General features: G+C 40.9%; 1 protein-coding gene across 1 annotated transcript in view; it reads left to right on the plus strand.

Annotated features, from left to right (window-relative positions):
• The window catches only part of LOC136855607 (anillin-like), a 212,793-nt gene that overhangs the window by 81,116 nt on the left and 112,260 nt on the right, over positions 1–19,417 (plus strand). Inside the window, exon 4 of the mRNA XM_067132701.1 lies at positions 12,336–12,704. Within this exon, the coding sequence (XP_066988802.1) occupies positions 12,336–12,704 (369 nt within the window). The remainder of the gene's footprint in view (positions 1–12,335; positions 12,705–19,417) is intronic.

Consider the following 19,417-nt stretch of genomic DNA (forward strand, 5'->3'; position numbering starts at 1 on the left):
AGACAACACGGTTGACTCCTTTCAGGGGAACTTTACCATGTTAAGCCCTGGGAGACAACCTACCTACCCCTTGCTTGGACAAAGTCGCTCTGGCTACGGCCCGGCGTGCCGATGGTAATCCGTTACCACAGCTAAGGAGACAGACCCTACTTCCCTGGTATTCCCAGGAAGTAATGAGTTCTGGTCAGGCGCCCGTCCACTTTCACGGTCGGGAAGCTGGACCCCTTCTGCGCTTCCACGCCAATTCAGCGAGCAGCTCCCCAAGCTGCGGGCTCTTTGAAAGCGGTTTGATGCTCGGGTTAAGTTAGCCCGGTCGTTGAACTCTGTATGCCTTACTGAAGCTACTGCCGTCTCCTGCTCGGACGAGCCTTTCTTTCAGGTTTTGGCTAAGTCCTTGCTGGCAGGTTTCCAGTCTGACCTATTTGAATTTATCATGGCCAGACTGGAATGTAGGAAGTTCATCTTCGCCGATGCGACTATCCGTCACGAGCCTAACAAGCTCGTGAAAAGCTCGATCTGGGGACCTAACCTCTTCCCTGAAGAGGAGGTCCACCAATGTTATGGCCGAGCTACAGGGCCAACCAAGTCTTCGTTCTCGCTGGGGTATTTCGCCTATAAGCGTAAGACCCCAGAATCGGCCGACCCCAATCGAGAGGAGGTAAACGCTTCAGGAGGCATAAGAGGCCCCACCATCAGGCGGTAGTCAAGCCGTCCCGGTCTCGGCAGTGGCGCAGCCTTCCACTTCTAAGGCTCACCCCCAACAGTATGTGCTGGTCCCAACCAGCTGCACCCTCCTATGTGGCCTCACCGGCATACAACCCCACATATGAGGGCGTGGTTATTTTCACGGCCTTAATAGGGTTGCAAGGGGAGGAAGAGGCAAAACCCCTCATAGAGGGAAGCCCAACACCACCCCAAGGGGAAGACCTGGGCGTGGTAGGGGAATAAACCCGCTCCCTCCCACTGAGAGAACACAGGTAGGCGGTCGCCTGTTTTGGTTCAGGGACCAATGGACCTTCAGCCCTTGGGCACACAGCATTGTGTCCAAAGGCCTAGGATGGAGCTGGATCAAAAACCCTCCTCCTCTAACCAGGTTTTACCAGCCACCCACAGCAATCCTAAAGGATTATGTGACAGAATTGCTCAACAAGCGAGCAATAAAGAAAGTAAGGCACCTAAAGTTTCAAGGCAGGTTATTCACTGTTCCCAAAAAGACTCCGATCAGCAAAGAGTGATCCTGGATCTGTCGCGTCTAAATCTCTACATAAAATGCGACAAATTTACGCATGCTTACGGTAGCTCAGATGCGGACTCTACTTCGCGTGGAGCCGTCACCACCTCTGCTCGATCTTTCAGGCGCTTATTATCACGTCCCGGTTGCGCGGAACTTCTCTCAGTTCCTCGGTTTCAGACTCGGGGAATCAAGCCTACTCCTTCAGGGTCATGCCCTTCGGTCTGAACATTGCGCCCAGGATATTCACAAAGCTGGCGGACACGGTAGTACAGCAACTCCGGTCTCAAGGGATATCCCTAGCAGCATATTTGGGCGATTGGATAATTTGGGCACCAACAGTTCGGGTGTCAGAAAGCCACGTCCATAGTCATCAGTTTCCTGGAGTCGCTAGGTTTCCAACTGAACAGAGAAAGTCCGCCTGACTCCGGGTCCCGGTTTCAGTGGTTGGGTCTCCAATGGGATCTGTCATCTCACACGCTGTCCCTTCCGCCTCCCAAGAGGAAAGAGATAGCATCTCTCACCAGGAGATTCCTCAAAAATCCATCAGCATCCCGCCGGTCCCAAGAAAGGGTCCTTGGGTCTCTTCAGTTTGCCTCAGTGACAAACCTGCTATTAAAGCGAAGTTAAAGACATAAACAGAGTGTGGCGGTCGAGCCAATGTCAAGCTCAGAGACAAGGTCTCCTCTATCCCTCAAATCTTAAAGACAAGGTTGCGACCGTGGGCCTCGGTCAAGGCCTGTCCAATACAGTTCGCTTCAATTTCCCCCTCCGGCACTAGTAGTTCACACAGACGCTTCCTTAAGCGGCTGGGGATATTCACCAAAACAAAAGTACAAGGAACGTGGTCCACAATGTTTCAGCAGTTCCATATAAACACCCTGGAAGCTATGGCGGTATTTCTAACTCTGAAGAAAATCCGCCCCCAACCAGTTCATATCAGGTTGGTATTGGACAGCGCAGTGGTAGTTCATTGCATCAACAGGGCGGCTCCAAATCAGGCCGAGTAAACCAAGTAATGGTTGCTATCTTCTCCCTGGCGAACAAGCACGGCTGGCACCTGTCAGCCACCCACCTAGCGAAGTGCGGGCGTGGTGGCGGATTCCCTGTCAGGAATACTCCGTTGGAGGCGGGTGGTCCCTGGGCGTGGAATCTTTCAAGTGGATTTGCCGCGGGTTCGGGCCTCCAAGTGGATCTGTTCGCAGCGGAGAGCAACTTCAAGCTCCCCTGTTATGTGGCCCCAACCTGGACCCTCAGGCGTTAGCCATAGCACGCAATGACAGTAGATTGGAACAGTTGGGAGAAGATTTATCTTTTCCCCCAATAAACTTACTGCTGAAAGTTTTACACAAACTCAGGACATTCAAAGGTCAATTAGCCCTAGTAGCTCCCTATTGGCCGAAGAGCAATTGGTTCCCTCTTCTTCAGGAACTGGGATTACTGAGTCTTGAGTTCCCAAGCCCATTCTGACTCAGACAGTACAAACCAAGACTGTGTCAGCTTCCTCAAAATTCAGAATGCCCTAGTTTTATGGACTTTATAAAATTTGCAGCTCAAAAGGAGCGAACATTGACCCTGTCAACACTCTGTTTTTAGAATCAGATAAAAGAGATTCTACTATTAGACAGTATGACTCAGCAGTCAAAAAATTAGCCTCCTTCTAAAAGCATCTGAAGCCAAAATCATGACAGCTAATTTAGGAGTTTCCTTCTTTAGATCATTGTTTGAGAAAGGCCTTGCTCCGGCCACTATTACCACAATCAAGTCAGCATTAAAGAAAGTATTTCTTTCTGGCTTTAAAATCGACCTTACAGATTCCTACTTTTCATCTATCCCCAGAGCATGCGCTCGTCTGAGACCAATATCACGCCCACAGTCTGTTCGTGGTTTCTCAATGGCGTCCTCAAGTTAGCATCAGAGATGGATAACTTTCATTGCTCTTATCAGGATCTGTTAAGGAAGACTTTATTTTTGATTAGCTTGGCTTCAGGTGCTAGAATCTCAGAGCTGTCGGCTCTCACTAGAGTGATAATTATGTGAACTTCCTCCCGTCTGGAGAGGTCCTCCTTTCCCCTGACCCTAGATTTTTAGCTAAGAAAGGAAGACCCACAGGACAGGTGGTCTCCTTGGAAGGTGGTGCCCCTTCCTCAAGACCAGTCTTTATGTCCAGTTTATACACTTAAATCTTACCTTTTAAGAACTCCACAGAGTAAGTCGGGTCCTCTTTTTATCAGGGAGAAAGGTGGTACTCTTTCACTAAATGCTATAAGACAACAAATTTTATATTTCATTAAACAGGCCAACCCAGATTCAGTCCCAAGGTTCATGATATTCGAGCAGTTGCTACTTCCATTAATTACTTTCATAATATGGACTTTTGGAGTTATCTAAATTTCGGGTTGGAAATCACCTCTAGTGTTTAAACGCCACTATTTAAAAACATTCTGAAGCCCTGAAATTTTCTACCATAGCTGTGGGAAGTGTCATCTCCCCACCTTAATTAATCATATCCTTGTCCTTTCCTTTCCCCCCCCGCCTGCCTCATTTACTTTTCTGCTTATTCTCCTGGTTGATTATACCTCACTGCCTGGCTCCTCATATTGATGTTTCTTGTACCTGTTGATGGAAAAAGTGTAATCTGACATGCCATGATTGTTTCTCTTGTGGGGTACTGGACAGTTTTTATTTGGCTCCACGTACCCCAGATGAATGTATATATTAATGTTAATTGATTTTGTCTCTTACGTGTTTAGCCTAAGTTTATGTGTATAGTATTAAGGTTATATGTGCAGTTATTTTGTGCGCTTTTCATGTTTCACCTTGCTTTAAGTAATTTTAAGGTTTTTGGGGCTTTTTTCTCCGTCGTGCGAGGACCTGCCCATGTTTCATAGTATTAAGTTTTTAATGTGCCTTAGATTTAATATGCCTTAGTCTTAGTGTTCTTGCTACGGAAGAGATTGCTTAATTAAAATTATTTTGGTAAAACTTTGCCTTTTCTTCAGATTACCTTTCCATTTCTTTTTCCTGGTAGTTGCAGCCTTGGCATGATTCTCTATCACGATTTCACCGGCTGACACGGGACTGGACTCAGAAAGGGATTTTGACAAAGGAAAAATCTATTTCTGAGAAGGTCCCGTGTCACCAATGATGACCCTCCCTGCATTACCTAGTACTCTCCCCCCCCTCTTGCACATGCCAAGTCTGGGGTTAGTGCTAGCATGGAATGAGGTAGGTGGCGCTGGTGTCGCCGTCCTGGCGGGTGTTTGGTGTGGGGGCTGTAACGGCTCACCGCTCTGTTCCGGGGATTTTGATAGGGAGAGATCTTTCGAGTAGGTTTCCGTGGTAGTGGTAATTCACTCACCCCTTCTTATACCGACGTCTTCCTAGAAGGCGCTCGACTGGGGGTAATAACCCCAGCTTTCCTGAAAGCTCTTTTTCTCTGGTATATCTAGCAAGGTTATACCTAGAAATTCGTGCTGTAATGGAATTTCACCGGGTGACACGGGACCTTCCTCAGAAATAGATTTTCCTTTGTCAAAATCCCTTTTTTACAAAAAAATATACATTAAATATATGAATGCATAGAAAATATATATAAGCTAACTAATTTGTAATTAAGTCAGTGATTTTATCTTTTAGGTCATTTCTTGAACATTTACTTATACAGGGGTCCAAATAATACATGACAGGGCAAAGGTTAAAATTACAACTGGAAGTAAGCTGTATAATAGCAGTTCTGAACAAGTGCCTGTGTGAACAGGTGGTGCTCCTAAATCCTTTGCTACCACGCCATTTAAGAAGATATGACCATCACCCATTCAATGAATTCAGTGCCATGATGTTAAAATGCCACAAAGCAAGAAGAGAAAGAAAACTTTAAGAAATTAGAAAAAGCCAGAATTTCTTTGAACCCTATCCCGGCTGATTGGGAGGACTCGCTCACGACAGGAAATTTATGGAAAACTTTGTAGGACTACAGATGCCCTAACAAGGAAACTGGACAGAAAACTAAAAATCTGCAAATACTTAAAACCCCTCGAAAAACACTTAGAACTGCCCATTTTGATAGTTTAAACACAGAAAAACCCTTTAAAAATGCATATACCTGAGTGTTTTAATAGTTTTATCACAAAAAGTGCATTTATTCATGAAAATACAGTAATTAGCGAATATTTCTCAGTGAAAAATACCGCGAATGGGCGAATTTTCCGCGAATAATGGCTAGATATGTTCCACAGAGAAACCCGCGGATCATGAGAACGCGAACACGGGGGGTTTACTGTAATAGTGCACATAATGATTGTGTTATAAATTAATCAAGTAATAATTAAATGAAAATGTTGTGAGTGCACTTGCATATGGTTTAGCCTTCTTTATATTGAATAGACCCTCTGCTGTAGCGATTACGTTGTCCCTGTGTATATTTGAAAAATATTGTTGTCTTCCTCAAAATCATGTTAAAGGTATTGTTTATGGAGCTGCCAGTGTTAGGCATGAAAGTAATTTCCCGCTTGCTATAAGAAAAGTTTGACTGATCCTAAAAAAGACAATACAATCCACATCACAAAAGCTGATAAGAAGAATAGTATTGTAATTTTAGATAAAGTTGACTTCATATCACATGTGCAAGCCCTGCTGGATGATGATACAACCTACAAAAAACTAACAAAAAACCCCTTGATCAAGTCATAAAAATATCAATGGAACAGTGAAAAAATCATTAAAGATAAAAAGAATAGGTCAATTGTCAGTAAAATTTCCTTGTTACCTTACTTGTATGGATTAGTAAAATCGCACTAAAGAAAATAATCCTATTTTTCCTATTATCAGTACTGTTGGCTCAGTATCTTATAAACTTTCAGAAATATATTACCAAGCTCTTGTCCCTATTACTTGGAACTATCTCCGATTCTCACTTATATAATTGTCTAGATTTAGTTGATAAATTAAATAAAAACACTTGTTGCTTCACTGATAGATTTGTTAGCTCGGATGTTTGTTCTCTTTTTACTAAAGTCCCTATAGATTCTATTTAGAGTATCGTAATAATGAACTAATCCATCATGACTTACCTCTACCTGTAAGTCATATTATTTCACTCACTAGGTTGTGCATTTGTGATTGTAAGTTTATATTTAATGGTGACTTTTACCAACAAATATTTGGCATGGCAATGGGCAGCCTTTTATCCCCACTCCTCCCAAACTTGCATATGGAATTCTTTGAAAAATGATATTTACCTAATATCATTCATACTCCTTTAAAGTGATGTAGATATGTTGACGATATTTTAACTGTTTTGCCTGCTGGTATTGATGTAAATGATTTACTCTCTAATTTGAATAGCCAGGTACCATCCATTAAGTTTACTTTAGAATTAGAAAAAGACAATTGCCCCCTTTCTTAGATGTTTTAATACATGGAGAACCATTTCAGTGCAAATTCAGTATATAGACTGAACTAACAACAACTTATGTCCATTTTGATTTAGGCCATCTCCTTAATATCAAAATATCCATTTTCTTCCATGTTTTTAAGAGCATTGCCCATTATTAGTCCCCAGTATTTGGATCAAGAAATTGAATGCATAAGAAAAATAGGGACAGATTTGTGTTATCCTTCACATATACTAGATATTCGTTATAATAAGGACCACAAAAAGTTTTATAGTGAAAGTAACGTGGAGAAAGAAACCCCTAAGAACATTCTTAGCTTGCCTTATTTTAGTTGTTTAATGCTGACCTCGTTTTTTTCCTATAATAACACACTAAAAGGAGTGTTAATAAAAAATAGCCCTAAGGAAAACAATGTAATATATAAAATTCCATGTTTGGACTGCCCCTCTTTATATCAGCCAATCTAGGAAGGATTTAGATAGATTAAGCAGCATAAGTATTCTGTCAAAACTGGGCAAACATCCAATGTTATATTCATTCATTTAGGTGAAAACTCTCACAGGATAAATTGGACTGAAAGTTCAGTGATTGCCAGAGTGAAAAATTTCTTTTCACAAAATCTTTTAGAATTTGCTATTATACAGCTGACATCCAGTTGTAATTTCAACATTAGCCCTGGCATGTATTATTTAAAAGATAAAATCACTGACTTAATTACAAATTAGTTACCTTATATTTTCTGTGTATTCATATGCTTAACAAATATCTTTTTGTAAAAATATTTACCTTGTAAAAATTGTTATTGTTTACCAAAATGAGAATTATTGAGTTGTACTTTTATAAAAAAAAAAAAATTGGTGGTCAGTCACCTTACTTGTATAATCTTTTAATTGTCCCTGCTTCTGAGCCATTGATCCTAATCCTCTGTAAAACCTCTTAAATACTAACCCTGTGTTGGATTCCAGGTACATATTTTTCCTTTGTAATCCCATCTGTCATTTATACGGGCTTTCTGTGTAAACTTTTTATGTTTCTTTAGCCTGCTAAGTAAAGGACTATAAGTTGAAAGGCCTTGCAGTATGCCATTGTTTCTCTCTCCTTCATGGCATGGCCTTTATTTATATATTCATCACATTCCATATTTTTGTGATTCATATATATATATATATATATATATATATATATATATATACATATACATATACATATACAGTATATATATATACACATACATATATACCCAGCATTACATGATAAATAAAACTGAAAGTGTAGAAACACTAGATATTTATTTATCCCAACCTTCTATTGAACAGGAAAAAGAATCAAATCTGCCTATAGTGTAATATCAAAGACTTTTTATTTATAGGCTTTTAAAAATATAAATACAGTATACAAATTATAGGTAAAATCTTTCTCAAATTCACTATAATACTACTTTAAAACAAAACTTGTTTGTAAACAACATTTTAGTTTCACTATCAGGAGCAAGAATAAATAAATTCTTGGGTGAACCCACCCTTGAACAAGCAATATAAAGTTGTCTGTGGGAAAACATGTGATCTCAAATGCACCCCACAGTGCTTAATAGACTGTCCCTGTGCCTTGTTGAGCGTGAATGAGAATGCAAGTCTCACCAGAAATTGCAATCTCTTAACCCAACAGGACCTAAATCTATATTAAGCACACTCCCAGACCAGGCAAACTTTAAGGCTGGCCAATTTAATAAAAAAGAAAATCAATGGAAATGAGGAAGGTATGCAAATGCACATGGTATAAAAAAGAAATTTAATTTTCTGTACCTTCCATGGGAAGTTGAAAGTGAATATTTACAACCCTGTACAGGGCCTCTTTTCTAAAGCATTCGTAAAAATATGCGAATTTTACCAAGTTATACATGTTTTTTCCAATAATTTATTTTATTTTATTTTGTAAAATTATAATACAGGCAGTCCCTGGCTATCGGCTGGGGTTCTGTTTTGAGGGTGTGATGATAACCGAAAAATCAGTGATTTTCAGCGCTTTTTCAGCTATTTTCAGGGGTTATTGACACCAAAAAGCACAGATTTTCGGTTATCGGCGCCTCTGTTAGGTATGTATTGGTGTCAGTACCCAATTATTGGCACCAATAAGAGAAAATCAGCGATTTTCGGCAGCCCCGAAAATTGCCGATTTTCATTGCTAGACAAGCACCATAAAACCAGATTGCCATTAACCGGGGACTGCCTGTACAGCTCACACGATATCATAGCAGATAAGAACTAAGATCAGTAACAGATTCTGAGTATATTTATCATAAAGTATTTATGAGATTTACTGAGAGGGGGAGATGCAGTACTTTTTGTGTGAGGTATATGTTTTTCCTAATATTTCTTTGTACTTTGCAAAATTACAATTGTAGCTGAACTACTATCATAAAAGATAAGAACTAAAACCTGGGTATATTTATGAGCAAATAAATAGAAAGATGTCCTGGAGCTATGAGAGGCAGTACATCCCCCATGAAATCTCAAGGCACACTGATCTACCTCTCTAGCATACTGAGCTACTACAGTTGCCATAAGTCATTTATAGCCCATTGAAGTGATACAAATATTTTTCTTGCTAAATTCATCCAAACCATTTGGCATGTAATATTGATACTCATAAGAGATAGCCCAGCATTTGCCCAAAACCTGTTGTGGTTCCTCATACAATCATGCCCGTCCAGTAAAGATTACAGTTAAACGGGAGATCTGTCAGAATGAGTGGTATCCGTGGGATAAAAACTATCACCCTCTCCCTCTCCTGTTAAGATAGTTGCTTCAGTGACTGCCCAACATTTTTGACATTTTATATTTCACCCTTCTCACCCCCATTCCTATTGGGCTGAACTTGGATTTAAAGGTCATCAGGATTGTCACTATTCATCTCAGCGACCTGGAAAACTGTGGATTAAACACTAATATCTGTCATTTTTGGCATGTTTTTCACCCCTTCCTTTCTGAGCTGAACTTGGACTTAACGGGCATCGGGAATGTCACTATTCATTTCAGTGACCTCGAAAACTATGGGTTAGACACTGATATATGTCGTTTTCAATTATTTTTACATATCACCCCCTTCAGTGCCAGTGATGTCTTACCCCAACAGTATTCTTTTCCCAATAGTAAGTTATATGTATACCAAAAGGAGATATGATAAACCTGTAAATTTTATTTAGTCACTAAGTCTACAGGCAGAACAGCCCAGTTTCAGGGAAGCCCTTCCCACCCCCACCCCCTTTGGTGCTAGTGATGCAGCTTACCCCCACAGTATTCTTTTCCAGATAGTAAGTCATATGTATACCAAGTTTGGTTGAAATTGCTCAATGCATTTCAGAGTTGCTTGAACATACATACACATAGAGACTGTACATCCATTTATTATATATATAATATGTATATATATATATACACACATATATACATAGAGTCATCCCTCATCTATCAGGGGTTAGGTTCTAGAACCCCCACGGTGGGCGAAAATCCAGTAGTGACCTTTTATTTATTTTATTATTTACTGTATATGTATATATTTTAAGGCTTTATGAACCCTCCCCACACTCTTATAAACCTTTCCCACACTGTTATTAACCTTTCCCACACTTATAAACACTTCTTATGCACTTAAACACTTTCTATACTCTTAAACCTACTTAATAGTCCATGGAACAGAATATCAACAGTGATAAAAATTCTCTTGTGCATTTACAGTACGTTACAATGATTTACTAATTTTCAAATGTTAATGTAAACACATTAATATATTATTTCACTTACAGAATCCATTTAGTATACTGTATTATTATTTTGATCTGTTATCATCGTAATATGTATAAAAAACCAATTGCCCCAGAGAGAGAGAGAGAGAGAGAGAACTGGTATTTACTAAGTATCAACAAAGTCTCATCACAGTAGCTTGGGACGAGACTAAGTCTTGCCTTGACAAGCTGGGGATGAGAGAGTATACAGTAACCTTATGTCGCTGACATATGAAATTCAGATTTTAAATATTTTTATGGTGATTAGAGATGAAACATCAAGTGATAAAATATTCCATTGTTGCTGTGTTATAAAGACAGTCCTGCTGTTGACTTCTTTATGGAGACTGTTCTGCTACTGACCCCTTGGCTTGAAGCAAAACTGAGTTATCAATTTTAATTTTTTTTCCTAATTTTTTTTTTCTATTTTATAACATTATTACAAAGTTTTCCCTCTTTGATCATTTTCCTTTCTCTGTGTTTTTTTTTTCATGAGTGAAACATACATATATGATTACATATAGCTTTGTAGTGGAGTCTGGGTAACATACATAAGTGTTCCAGATTTAGTGCCGTACATTTTGAACGAAAATTGCAGGAAAAAGTAATCAGTTCACTTCCATGGGCTGCAAATGAGTTCTAGCAACTCTTACACAGCCAGTCTAGCATTCTCAGTAGAGGAGAGAGGGATATCAGTTTGATGTGAGATGTCATTGGAGAATGTACTGGTGCTCCCAAACCCAGGATATCTCATAAATATTTTACAATAAATATACTCAGAATTTGTTACTGATTTTAGTTCTTATATATTATGATGTTGTGTAATCTGTAATTATAGTTTTACAAAATAAAATAAAAAATATTAGAAAAAGCACAACTGGTAAAATTAGCATATTTTTCAGCTGCCTTTTGGAAAAGAGGCCCTGCACAGGGTTGGAAACATTCACTTTCTACTTTCCCTGGAAGGTACAAAAAATTTTAGAATTTCTTTCTTATACTATGTGCATATGCATATCTTCAGCTTTCCATTAATTTTTTTTTTTTTAATTGGCCATTCTTAAATGTAGCCGGTCTAGGGTATGCTTAATATATATTTAGCCCAGACTGTGAGGTTAAATGACTTGTTGCTGTGGATGGTCTTGGTGCTTTTCTGTTTTCATCTTTCCGAGTGCTCTTTTAATCCTTTCACCTGTTATATTCTCTGTCGGCTCCTTGATCATGCCAGCATCCTCAGTTCTTATTTTCTTGATTCAGAAGATTGTCAAAATTTTGTACTGTACTGGTTTAATTATTCTGGTACATGTATCCTTGTTTTCCATTTATAATTTCTCAGTTTTCATCTTGTATGTACTTTCCCCCTTCACATCTTTTCAATATTTCCATAACCACTTCACTTTCCTAAATATTTTCCCTTCTCTTTACTCATGTTTGCTGAGGTGGTGATTCCATTCTTCTCGACTCCTTTTCTTTGCCCCAGCCATCGGGTGCTTATCACTTTATACCAGTTAGAGAGCTCTCCTGCGTAGCTTGCCTTCTTGCTGGGGAAGATATTCAGCTAGGTAGAGCAATGGTTTGTCCTTGTATGGTCATGTTTAAAAGCAAATTTTGGTCCATAAATGCAGTCCATTATATTGTACATAAATGCACCAGTTTAAGGGTGAAACTCTCATACTAAATGGAAAGGTTAGACCTGCGTGGTTACCCACTTTGAACAGTACATTGTGCGGTTAGCACCACTCGGCCGGGAACGGACCCCCGCCATTAACTTGGGACTGCTTGTACTCTTAAGAAAAGAATACTCTGTTCTCTTATCAGTATTATAAATCAGACAACAGTATCCTTGATAGTGTAATAGGTTTAAAAGTAAAGATTGTGTAAGCAGGATATTGTGTTCTCATTATTTCATTTTAACCTACTCTCTTTACAGGAAGCACAAGGTTTCACTCCAACTGAGTCACATTCTCGGCTCTATTATGACTTTAAAAAGGAGCAGGAGGCCCAAACAAATGGAGAACCTGCAGCTCCTGTCAGTCCCTCAAAGGTAAAAGGCATGAGTTTAGCTGAGTTCATGAGGAATCATAGCAGTCCGACTAAGGTAACAAGTCCAGTGAAAGAGAAGAATAAAATTGCTTCAAAGCCTTCACTTAACCAGCTTAACTCAGTGCATGCTAACAGCAGCATTGCTACACCTGCTCCGCCACCTCCGCCAGTCATTTTGACTTGTCACCCTAAAAGTCCTGCTTCCAGCCCTGTTCGTACCCTCTCTAGGGTAGCCAGTCCAGAGTGCAAATCCAAGGTACGATGCTTAAAAATTCTTTGCTTTCCATTTGCTGTAAGTTGTATGTGGCATGATTTCCGTAGCTTTTAGTTAACGTGGTTACATATTTGTTAAACAAGCATTGATGTCTTGTGCTGTTCTTTGTATTTGTCAGCTTTTTAAATGCTTTTTCAAGCTACTGAATAAAATTAAGTGGCATTCTTTAGCTTTGATAAGGTATGACTTATTGTATATGAGTAATCATATCTATAGATTTTTTATATGAATCTTACCTCTCTATTATGGCAGCTGTAATTCCCATGTCAGGCGGGAGGATGATAGTGTGTGAAAACTAAAAACTTAATAGGATCATATAGTTTTAACAGTCTATTAACCCATCCCTTTTGGGTGATTCAGTGTCTATTGTATACCATTAATTTTTTTCTGTCTTGAGCCCACCACCAGCACATAATGAGTGAGATGTGGCTATGATCGTTAAGGAACATCATATTCTGTATTTTGTGGTTTGGATTATCTTGGTTTTTGTCATTGAAATTGTCATCCAAAAAGGAAGAAGACCCAGGTTTACTTTTCAGTTTGCATGGTCACGACAGGCTATGTGTTAATGTAGGACCAAGGATTGTTCTTATAATGATTGCTGTGATCAGTGTATTGTTTGGTCAGATGAAGTAACAACTGTTTATTTAAAGCATAACCTTATGAGAGAAGCATATAAAAATAGGAAAAGACAGAAAAAAGATTCTTCTAACACTAGGATAAGAGGTGAAGATTAAAGTAAGTTTCTCATCTATCGATCTGTCAGACAGCTCTTCCCACTCTCCCTGTTGTGCTAGTAATGCTCCAAATTATTTTGTCTCCTCGCAGAGTTCCCCGCATTGTTCAGAATACAAAGTTTGGCAAATTAGAAGCCAATGTAGCCAGTCTTAGGCATACATTTGAAAAGTTTATGGAGGTAATCTCAACACTTGCTGTTTTACCAGCCCAGTGTATTCATCCTTTATTGGGTTCTCCCCTTGCAGCAGAGGAAGTGCCAACACCCTCCCTCCCTGATAGCCATACCTTAGCCATACCCCTTGACACTCCTTCCACCGTTGGCGGTACAGGGAAGCGGTGTATGTCTGGTAGTGAAAGTGGCTTGTGCCCGTTGTCTTCTTCCTCTGGCCAACCGTGTATGTATCCTGTACAAGTTGGCACTCAGTTGCTGAAAGAAAGCACAGCAAACTTTAGCAAAGTTTGCATGGGCAGGAGATAGATATGCTTGGTAAGGATGAGGGCATTCATAAATATCTGATTCTGTATCCCCTAGGCCCTGCTGGAGACCTATCTGGAGTATTCCTTGGCCCTCCTTTGCACGAGGGTTCGTTGTTTTCTCACAGGTACTCTTCTGTGAGAGGTGCAGTTCTCCAGGCGGGCGCCTGGCTTCAGGCTCTCACCTGGTTTTCAGGTGCTCGATCTTGCCTGGTTTCGGATGTTCACATTCTTCTTCTTGGTCTCCCAGGCTGTGTGGTTATGCAGATTTATCTTTGCGCCATTTGTTTGGTGTGGGAGAGGTTTGTGTGAGTAGCCGCGATCAGGTTGTGAACACATTTGTTCCCTATGTCCTCCTTCCTTTCTCAGGCATTCTCATCAACATTGGGTGCCTAGCAAGACAGTGCCACCTTCTCATGAGATCACAAAGTAGTAGCTTATACTATTCTGTTGTGTGTTCACTGTTGGCGATGTGGAAAGTGTGGTCGTCACATTGTAGTCATGTTCTTCTCAGGCTTTGTCTTTCAGTTTCGTTCCCCTTCTTCATTGCCTCTAGCTCCTGAGGTCTAGGCACTGTCTTGAACCGCATTTGGGCAAATGCCACAAGGCAATAGACCTAGTCACCTGTTAGACTAGCAGATCCTTCTTATTTGATTGCTACTGTCTCAGTAGCAGAACAGACTGTCTTCAAGGTTTTGGTGTTGGTTCATTCGGCGGTTTTGGTTTTATCTTTCACTGAACTCAGTGTCCGTGCAGAAGAGTGAGAATGTACAGGGAGCTTCTGTTTCCTGCGCAGATGATTATTTGGGGCCCAGGCACAGGGTAGCACCAACCATTTCTCTGACAAGGAGCTGGTTTTTGCTTTAATTAAATCTAAAATTTCAGAGGAGGTGAAACTCCCTTCATTTCTGGGAGCAGGAAGTTCTGCTACCACCACCCCTACTTCTCCAGGATTTCCCTCTAATTAGCCTTAGTTTTCCAGCTGGACTCTGATGCTAAAGTGGTGTAGGTAGTGTAGTTAGCCTTTCATAGCCTGATTAGGTCTGTGCTGGCTATTTCCCAGTGCGCTTAGATGACTTCATGAGAGCTCTCGTTTGGCACCAGACTCCGTTTCTCCTTTTGGGTGTCAGCCCATGTCCACATCATCACGCCGACACGCAGGAGGGTTATTTGCACATCGGGGATTGAGTGTACGAGCCATTGATCTGCTCGTTCTAGATTTCTGTCCCCTTTGGCACTACACTGCGTTAGGTCTCCTCTACAACACTGACGCTTGCTTGCTTCCCTGAATGGGCTTTGAGCCTGCACCTATTGACTGCTACTGTTTCTGTAGTACTGAGGTTTGGCTTCTTCTCGACTAGGTTTTTCATAATTGGCGCTTTCTCCTTTGGTGCCAGCGTCTCCCCGGTTATTAATGCCAGCTGCCACTTTGTTGGCATTTATGCCAGCGTCTCCTCAGGTGTTTACCAGGCGTTAATGCCATCCGCTACATCTTCAGCACTTCAGACGCTTGTGGCATTAGTGACAAACGCCACTTTGATGGCACCTTAAACGATTTTGGCATTTGTGCCAGCATCTTCTCAGGCATTTTACCAGGCATTAACGCCATCTGCTACATCGTTGGCACTTCAAATGCTTTTGGTGTTAACACCAGTGTTAACCGGGCATATGTTAGCGTCCCCTCAAGTGTTTACTGGGTGTTAACGCCAGCCATTGTCAGTGCTTTAGATGCTTGAGGCTTCCGCACCAGTGGCTCCCTCTGGCATTAACCTGGTGTTAGCGCCAGCCACCACATAGTGCTTTAGACGCTTTCAGCATTAGTGCCATCTGCCACATAGTTGGCACTTCAGACACTCGCCATTTATGCCAGCTTCTCCTCTGGTGTTGACCGGGCATTAGTGCCAGCCGCCTCATATTCGGTGCTGCAGGCATTTTCTGCTCTATCACCAGCGTCTCTTCAGGGCATTTTCGCGCTTATGGCAGTGGTGCTTCAATCTCCTTTGGTGTTAGCATCAGCCTCCGCCTCGTCAGTGTGGGAGAGTGCCAATGCTGGGTTCTCTAGGGAGGAGTCTTTACACTTCTTTACAATGTTAAGGTTGGGTACCAAGAGCAGTTATATGTACTTTTCTCGCCCCTTCAGTCTTTGTGGCTCAGAACCAAAGTTTTAATGCGGCACTTGTTCATTCTTTGCTGAAGGGGTTGGCTTTGGGCACTGTTGTGCAGGAGGTGGAGTAAAGGCCAGGGGTATGTTTTGTTGCTCATAGGTGTTTAGTAACAGCGTGCATTTATTGTTAGTGCAGAGCACCAAGAGAAGGTGCATTACACCACTCCCTTCCTTTTTCAGGCTTCCCTAGTGAGTTCTGTTTTTGTTTACCCCTCCTTCCTACAGACTCCTTTCCTTTTCCACGCTCCTTGAGTTCTCCGTTTGTTTACCCTTCCTTTTCCAGGCTACCCTAGTGAGTTCTCTGCTTGTTTACCCCTCCTACCAACACTACAAGGAGAAGCTCCAGGTCCTACAGTGAGATGCAGATTTTCATTTGCCAGGGACTGGAATTTGTTACAAAGTCATCTCATGGCTTCTACAATTGCCTGTTTGTGATACTGATGCTTCAGGGGGGATGGAGACAAGCACTGAATGCCTCAAAGCAAATCTTTTTTGTTTGTCTGACTCCATTTACTTAGGAGGTGGCAAGTTTGGTTTTAGTGATGATTCAGAGGAAGATTGGCTGCAGTCGATAGACATGCTAGATGCTATTTCCCACTTTGTGCTTCTTCCCAAATTTTTACAAGATCCTGTCTCAGTTGGGCAAGTGGACTCTCCTGTTGCTCCTCTTTCTAGACAACTGTCTGAGTCAAGTAGACAGCCAAGGAGAAGCCTGAGGGCAAAAGTCAATCTTCTGTATTAGTAAATATGTGGGGAATAATAAATATTCCAAATGCCTGTCTCTGCAGAGAGAAATAGCATCCCTAGAGAAACTAGAAAAAGTTTAAGGATGAGGCTAATCCAATTCTTTCTGAAGAATCAGTGGAATAGGAAATCAACCAGTTTTTGTGCAATTGTAGTTTCTAGGGATTTAGAAGCCATTGGAGACAGTGGAGTCATTGGCCTCATCATTTATAAGTGCCTCCCTCCAATTGAAGAGTTCAGACTTCACATGGTATTTATGTTGACTGAAAGTTGGGATGTGGTTGCAGCTGGCAGACACATTGTGGGGAATGGGAGCTACACAAAACAGCTGGAGATGCATCCATTGTAAAATCCCTTTAGCATTGGGAGAGCTAGAACTAGCTTACTTAAGCAGTGAGGCACAAACTCAGAGTTTTGTGCCTGATCAATTAGCATTTTCACCTGAGCAGACAGAAGGAATGTGTCTCTTCCTCAACTGTGCCAAGAATGAACATTGTGGCTGATAGCTGAACAGGGAGGATCAAGTTCTGTCCTCAGAATGGACTCATCCACAAGTCTGCAGGTCAGTGGGAGTTGAGGGCACTCACCTTCTGGATCTCTTTGACACAAGATTCATCTTTTGTCTGCCAGTTCAGGATCCAAAATCTTGGGCAGTAGACACATGTTGTTGGACTGATTTAATCTGGGCCTTTATTTTTTCCCATTTTAGTTATGTATCAAAGGGTTTTGACTATTTTGGCTAACCGTGGATTCATGCATGACCTTGATGACTCCATAGTGGCCATGCAGGGAATGGTTCTAAAATTTTCTGTCTCAGAGACTCCCCATGCTTCAGCTGACTATACGCAGACAATCTATTTTCTCTTGTAAACATAAGGTTTTCCCAAGGAGCGCAGAAGATCTGTGATTATTTCCAGAGGGCAGTCAACTATGCACTGTATGAGAGACAGTGGTCAGACTTTAGAGCTTGGTGCTTTTCCAAGATGATTTCTGACACATTTAATAACCTGATGAAGTTATTTACTCATTTACGCTTCATTTAAGGTTTGTCTCCTCTATCTATTAAGGGGTACAGCTTCACGTTAGCATCTGTATCAAGATGTTCTGGTCAAGATCTGTCAGCTCACCAGGACATTAAGGAAGCTTTCACTTCCTTGAGTCTTGATTCCTTATTCTCCAATTAAACCATGGGGCTGGGACTTCATGCAGTGCTAAAGCATTTGAGTATGCCTCCATGTAAACTCTTAAGCTCAGCCTTCCTAAAAGATTTGATGATTAAAACTTTTTTATAGGCAGTGAACTTGAGGCTTTCTTCTGGAAAGTGGGCTTTACTTCACAAGGATCAGGTCCTTTCCTTTTTTCCCCTTCCAAACAACACATGAATATATTAAATGGGCTCTTGTTCGATTATTTTCTATCCCCAGACTGACTTCCTTGGTGATAGATGGGTTTATCCTCCCTATGTCCATTCACAGCACAGTCTTTGAGAGCAAAGGACTAGGGACCTCAGACCTGTGGCAAAAAATACCATGGCCTCGGGTCAAGGAACCGCACTCTAATCTAGACCTTTCTTTCTTTCCACTCCTAAAGGTAAGCTCCATAAGGGAAAGCAGTGGCAACTACCTTATTTTCCAGTCTTGAATGTTGTCAGTGCAGACCAGTGGAGATGTAGGTCCATATTTGCAAGATGTAGAGATTCAGTACAGTCATGCACGGCACTTTCACCCCTTGTTTTGACTGGGAACTCATATCCTTAACATTTAGGGTAGCCATACTCCAGTCTTTCCTATTTACCTAAGAAATTTTGGGGGGAGTATGAAGGTGCTTAGTTTGTGATGGGTAAAAGCCTTCATTCATTTACCTTCTTTGCCCTGCTGGCCGAGGCACAAGGCCTTTTGTCCCACTTTCATCAAAGTGAGAGTCATACCCTTACAAGGAGCCTCTAGCATCTTTAAGAGATCCTTGCAGCCTAATGAATTAGTCCTCTCCTGACAACAGTACCAGCAGTTGGACTCTAATCATTAGGCAAGAAGCATCTTATTCCTGTTGGGATTTTGTTTTTGCCTTGTGGGTTATAATTATTTGTCCTGGCACCTCTCTTCTGCCTCCTTTTCTTCAATGTGTGAATCAGCTATCATAATAGAGGTCAGATTCATTTCAAAAGTGGAAATTTTTTTTATTATTTTTTAAATACTTGCCTTTCTATTATGTATCACCCTGCCCAACCTCCCCCTCGTGTGAACAGAGAAAAAACTGAATGGTAAACAATAGACACTTGAATCACCTGAAAGGGATGGGTTAATAAACGGTTAAAACTAAACGATCCCAATAATCTTTTAGTTTTTAGACACCTGCAGGAATTACAGCTATCATAATAGAGGTTAGTATTTGAAAAATAAATTTTATAAAAATTTCTATTTCTATATAGTGATGATTCATGGGGATATTAATACCACTGACAAACTTTTGATAACTTCAAGGAAGGAAAATTGAAATGGATGTTTGGTTTTCTTTTAATCCAAACATTTCTCAGTAAAGTGGTAACGAAAGTTCTTTACTCATAGTTTGCAGTTCT

This window comes from Macrobrachium rosenbergii, chromosome 32 (genome assembly GCF_040412425.1).
Source record: "Macrobrachium rosenbergii isolate ZJJX-2024 chromosome 32, ASM4041242v1, whole genome shotgun sequence".
Taxonomy (NCBI): Eukaryota; Metazoa; Arthropoda; class Malacostraca; order Decapoda; family Palaemonidae; genus Macrobrachium; species Macrobrachium rosenbergii.